Genomic DNA, 6,000 nt, shown 5'->3' on the forward strand with positions numbered 1-6,000 from the left:
GGACTTGGGAGTCCTTGAGCAGGATACCCTAAAGGTTAACCTCCAGGTTGAGTTGGTGGTTAAGGCAACGAATGCAATGTTGGTATTCATTTCTGGAGCTATAGAATATAAGAGCAGGGATGTGATGTTGAGGCTGTATAAGGCACTCGTGTAACCACACTTGGAGTATTGTGTGCAGCTTTGGGCTCCTTATTTTAGAAAGAATATACTGACATTGGAGAGGGTTGAGAGAAGAGTCACGAGAATGATTCCAGGAATGAAAGGGTTACCGTATGAGGAACGTCTGGCAGCTCTTGGGCTGTATTCCCTGCAGTTCAGGAGAATGAGGGGAGGGGGATCTCATAGAAACATTCCAAATGTTAAGAGGCCTGAACAGATTAGATATGATAAAGTTATTTCCCACAGTCAGGGAGTCTAGGACAAGAGGGCACGAATTCAAGATTGAAGGACATCCATTTAGAACAGAGATGCAGAGAAATTTCTTTAGTCAGACGGTGGTAAATTTGTGGAATTTGTTGCCATGAGCGGCTGTGGAGGCCAAATCATTGGGTGTATTTAAGGCAGAGATCGATGGGTCCTTGATTAGCTAGGGTATGGGGAGGAGGCAAGGGGAATGGGAATGACCGGAAGAATTGGATGGCAGAGCAGACTCGATGGGCTGATGGGCCTACTTCTGCTCCTCCACCTTATGGTCTTATGATTAAGGGGAGGTTTCTCTGGTGAGGGGCACTAAGGTTGGGCTTGAGGCTTTTGTTAGGAAGAGATGAAGAGAGAAGACGCCAGAGAGAAGAGGTGAAGGGCCTGTTCCCCTGCTGTACTTGTCTCTCCACGTTGACTAAATCTTCAGTGACTAACTCTGATTTGTGTGCAAGACTTTGCTCTCTGAAACCAGGTGAACAGCACAGAAAGCTACCTCAAAAAGAAATTTAACAGAAGGAAAAAATGACAAGGAAATGAAACACATGACATGCTTTTTACGTGTTTCTGCTCTGCAAAAGTCTCAAGGAGGTAAATCCTGCACCTCTCTGGTGTGCAACACAAGGCAGCGTTTACCTTAATCCACACACATAAAAGTTGCTGGTGAACGCAGCACCTGCAGAATTCCTGTTGTTTGCATTTACCTTAATCCACTTTATTAGGGAAACCAGTCAAAACAACGATGTAATGTACAAATTAGGAGAAAGATGTCCACTGGTAACAGGTTAAACGTGCCTAACACAATCTCTAAAATCATTCAGAAAGCTAACAGACATTAAATTACATGATTTGCAATATTGAAATGGCATCCCAAATGTGACTAGACCACTGTAATGATACAATATTGTGTAGTTCTGGTCGGGAGGAGAAGCTCAGCTATTGAAAAATCTACTTTAACTAATACATACAGAAGCAATGGCTGCCTAACCAAACCATCAGGTAATCACAGCATCCACTGGCACTGCTGTTCAAGTCACTGGAATAATGAGGTCGGCATTGAAAGTCATTTCAATAACTGTCTGACGGGCACTCTTTCTTTTAATGTTAAAAATGATTTAAAGGGAAATGAAGGTAGGTCAAAACTTATAGCACATCATTCAGCAACCTGGGGACAATACAGTGCAAACATCCTTCCCCACATGAGGCCCCATTAAATGTGGGCCCCACCTTAGGACCCACCAATGTGGAACCCACCCCTTCACCAGGCCCCATCAAATGCAAAACCCTCTCCTACATCAGGGTCAGGACCCATCAACGTGGACCACTTCCCCAAGCCAAACCCATCCAACGTGGACCCCTCACTGGGCCCCTCCTCTGCCACCCCATCCGAGAACAGTTTCAGATTGGACAACATCTTCAGTTTTAATTTGAGCATTTGCCACTGGATGCTGGGAATACCAGGAAGGGGGGGAAGGGAGGGAAGGGGGGGAAGGGGGGGGGAGGAGGAGGAGGAGGAGGAGGAGGAGGAGGAGGAGATGATGATGATGATGGATACAAGTGACTGTCAAGAGAGCAGCAAAGCTAATAACCTCACATCGGGGTTCGGGTTCGGGTTCTAGTATGTCTTTTAAGTTTCTACCCCTTTTGAAGGCTGAGACTATGGTGTATTGTCCCAGTGTCCCTACCTTCCACTTTTAGTTCTTCAAAGTGTGTTTTAACTGTCTGTGAATATTCACTGCCATCCCACTGTATCTCGTTATCAAGGGTAGTTTCCGTGTTGTGTTGTCCTGTGTTGGGGGATTTGTGATACTTTTTAAAAAGTCAGATTTGATGTGTCTGAGTCTCTGTCTGCTGCAGCCCCTGTGTCTAAGTGCAGAGAAGAGGATAGTAGTGGCTTGGTGGAAGTCCTCTGCCCTGGTGCAGATGCGGTGAAACCGGGTCAGCTGTCCCTTGACAATGCCTCTGAAGGTGTGTTTGGGATGGTGGCTCCCTGTGTGTAGGAGGGTGTGTGTGTCTGTGGTTTTAAAGAATACTTTGGTGGCTAGTTTCTGGCTGCCATTTTCTGGTGCTAGTTTAAATACCGTAGTGTCCAGGAAGTCAACTTTCTCCCTATTTATTGTGGCCTTAACCTTAATCGATGGATGATGAGTGTTTAGGATTTGAATAAATTCCTCTAATTTTACCTCCGAGTGTGTCCACACTCCCCAGATGTCATCCAGGTATCTATAAAGACACATGGGTATCTTGGGGCACTTTGGATAAACTGTTTCCTCCCATTTTGCCATGTATATTTTGGCATAGGCTGGAGCAAACTTCTTTCCCATCGCTGTGCCCTTGACTTGTAAGTAGAATTCATTATTGAATTCAAAGTCATTTTTAGTTAGGCTGAGGTGAAGGAGTTCTATCAAGGCCTCGTCTGGTCTCTCTAGCTGAGGGTTCTCCCGAAGGGTATCGCTCACTGCCGGTATACCCCTGTCCGTTTCTATATTGGTGTACAGGCTTTCAATGTCCATGGTGAAGAGTACGGCCTCAGGGGACACTGACATGGAATTGACTATCCGGACAAAGTGGTACGTGTCCTTGATGTAGCTGGAGTGTTTCTGCGATAGTGGGTTAAGGAAGGCATCAATGTATTCTGCTATCCTGTATGACTCACTGCTGCAGTCCGACACGATGGGCCTGCCGGGTGGTATTTCTCCCGGAACAGTCCATGAGTCTGGGTTCCTGTGTATTTTGGGGAGGATATGGAACTTTCTTGCTCGTGGCTGTATCCCTGTCAGGTACTCCACCTGCTTCTTCCCCAGGTATCTAGTTCTTTCTAGTTCTCGCAGAATTTCTGTGTGTGTTTCCCAGTATATGGGTTCCTTTAGTTTAGTGCAGTGTTCGGTGTTGTTTAATTCTCTGTGTGCCTCAAATAGATATTGCTGTTTGTCCATGATAACTATGCTGCTCCCTTTATCTGCTGGTTTGATAACAATATCCATATTTTCCTTCAGCTCTTTCAGGGCTGTTCTCTCCTTCCTAGTTAAATTGGCCTTATCCTGTACTTCTCCCTCCCTCTCCATTATCTCATCCAGTGTGCTCTCGAATTGTAGGACCGCTTCTGACCTGTACCTCCTCTTGGGGCTCCAGTCTGAGCGAGGGGTGAAATGGGTCTTTCTACCTTCTGCCTCCGCAACAAAGTGGACGAGTACCAATCTCCTATCGAACTTATCCATGTCCTCCTCAATCTGCTCCTTATGGAGTTTTGCAGTTGGTACAAAAGTGAGGCCCCTGTTCAGAACTTTTTGCTGGGTTTCTGTAGGGATGAACGTACGGGAGAGGTTCACGATGGTCTCTCCCAGTCGTGGACCCTGCCTCTCTCGGCTTTGTCTCCACTCTAGTTTAAAGACTGCATCCACCTCTTGACTATGGTCAGGGCTGTGTTCTCTGTCCAATCGATGTGGTCTCTGTCTACCTTAAACTGCCTCGCCAGGACTGCAGGGATATAATTCTTTGTTCTAATAACCTCATTTAGTTGGCCCAGGGTTGCTTGTTCTGCCTCTGTCAAACAGTGGCTAAAGTTCAGTTCTGGCACCCAGATACTGGCATTGGGAAATTTAATATGGGCCATTCTTAATAGTTGCTGAAGCTGTTTAGTCGCTGTTGCTGGTTGATGTGATCTGTTGTTTATTCCAAAGGAAAGGATAACCTTCTTAGTTTCCAGTTGTGGCTTTAACTTTGTCAGGATAGCAGTGGCATGGGTGAATTTGGCTCCCGGAAAGCTGTCCAATTGAACATCCTTATTAGGGCATCTTTTGATCCTGGAAATGTTAGAGTCCCCTATAATTAGTATAGGTTTAAGGGGCCTTAGTTCCCAAGTTACATTTTTCTGTTTAGAGTGAGGATGCCTCCTTACTTGGCCCTCCTGGTTGTTGCAAATAGGGGTTACCTGTCCTCTTGTTTGTCCCACGTCCTCCGACTCTCGGGCTGTGTGGTTCCCTGGGGTGGAAGACTTGCTCGGTCCTCGTGTACTGGCTCCCCTTGTCTGTCTGCCCATCCGCACTGGTGTGGGGTGGGGTGCTGATTCCCTGGAGTCTTGGGTCGGGGAGGCCGTGGGGGTGGCGGGCTGGGGTTCCCCTGCTCCTAGGTTGGATTGCGTCTTCTCCGAGGGGCTCATGGCTGGGGAGGGGCTCACCTGGCGTCTTCTCTGTTCCTGTGACTGGGGCAGTGGGGCCGCATCGGCGTCGAGTTAGTTAACTAGCTCCAGCGCCCTCCCGTGGACGATACCGGAACTCCTACTGCAGGCGTCGGCGCCGAGAGGGCTGACCAGCTCCAGCGCCCTCCCGTGGACGATACCGGAACTCCCACTGCAGGCGTCGGCGCCGAGAGGGCTGACCAGCTCCAGCGCCCTCCTGTGGACGGTGCCGGAACTCCCACTACACGCGTCGTTCTCAGGACCTGTTGGCCTGAAACAGTCCCGCAGCGCAATTACCGGCCACAACTTCGTTTTACTCGGCGCCGACGGACGGGGTGCAGCGTGGGCGGTCTTTTTCCGGGGCTCGGGTGTGATACGAGTCCGGTCACGGCTGACCCAGAAGCCGTCCCTGAAGGTTCCCCTCTCCCCCTTGAAATGCGGTTTCCATTGTCCGTGAGACAACCTAATGCACTACTGAATGCTACATACTTTTCAAAGACTTGTGAACGTCAGAAGCAATATAGCAATGCAAAGGGCCTTAAGAATAAGTTGAGGGTGATATGAAGGATCTTCCAGCAATGGAACAGAAACAAAAAGAATAAAGCTAGATCAAGTCCTTTGAATAACCATATACTTAATTTCTTCAACAATTTTCCAAATTAAACAATGAATATTGTGGATAGCAAATTGATTTTGGAGTAGTATATACACAGAACTTTCTTATTTCCCTAATCAAAGACTGGCAGGACAGTCAAGGTAAGAAGGTATAACAATAATCTTACCTCTAGTTTTTTATTGAGTCTGGCCTCCTGTGCCTTCAATCTCTCCTTCTGATACTTTTCATGCACTTCCTTCAAATTGTCTACAATAGATCTCTTGTCAGATGCTGTCTCTGTTAGGGATGCAATCAAATCAAAGTTATAATAGGTAGTAGCTTCCAATTCAACCAATTATTTATCATTCAAAATATACACCTCAGCAGGGAGAAATCAACTAACAATTTTATTTAGTTTCTATTCATTTATCGCTACCTGAAGCTTAAGTTTCCAATTAAAATCCATCTGATTCAATGCAGTAATATCTGCCAGAATTAAATGGAAACTCTCACATACCATTTTGTTTTGTTTATCACACATGTACTGAGAGCCCCAGTCTTAGAACACATACCGACTAACACATGTAGGGTTCTTGGTAATGTTAACTGCTAAGGCTAATGAAATGGCGTCTCTGTAATGCTAACTGCTGATGTAATAGTTTCTCTGTAGCTGCAATATTTGGGTTTTAACTACACATTATGTTGAAATTCTATAAGACAGTAGTAAGACACATTATTCTATCTTGTTTGTCTGGGAACCGAGCTTTTGCAGTTTTTCGGTCGAGGCGAGTGAGGAGGTGGAACGAGTGCG

At 46.5% G+C, this 6,000-nt stretch overlaps 1 protein-coding gene across 1 annotated transcript in view; it reads right to left on the minus strand.

The window, feature by feature from the left end:
* The window catches only part of LOC140203600 (serine/threonine-protein phosphatase 2A 65 kDa regulatory subunit A beta isoform-like), a 128,979-nt gene extending 124,403 nt beyond the window's left edge, over positions 1-4,576 (minus strand). The window contains exon 1 of the mRNA XM_072269647.1: positions 4,349-4,576. Within this exon, the coding sequence (XP_072125748.1) occupies positions 4,349-4,576 (228 nt within the window). The remainder of the gene's footprint in view (positions 1-4,348) is intronic.
* Positions 4,577-6,000: the final 1,424 nt, after the last annotated feature.

Source organism: Mobula birostris, chromosome 10, assembly GCF_030028105.1.
Source record: "Mobula birostris isolate sMobBir1 chromosome 10, sMobBir1.hap1, whole genome shotgun sequence".
Taxonomy (NCBI): domain Eukaryota; kingdom Metazoa; phylum Chordata; class Chondrichthyes; order Myliobatiformes; family Myliobatidae; genus Mobula; species Mobula birostris.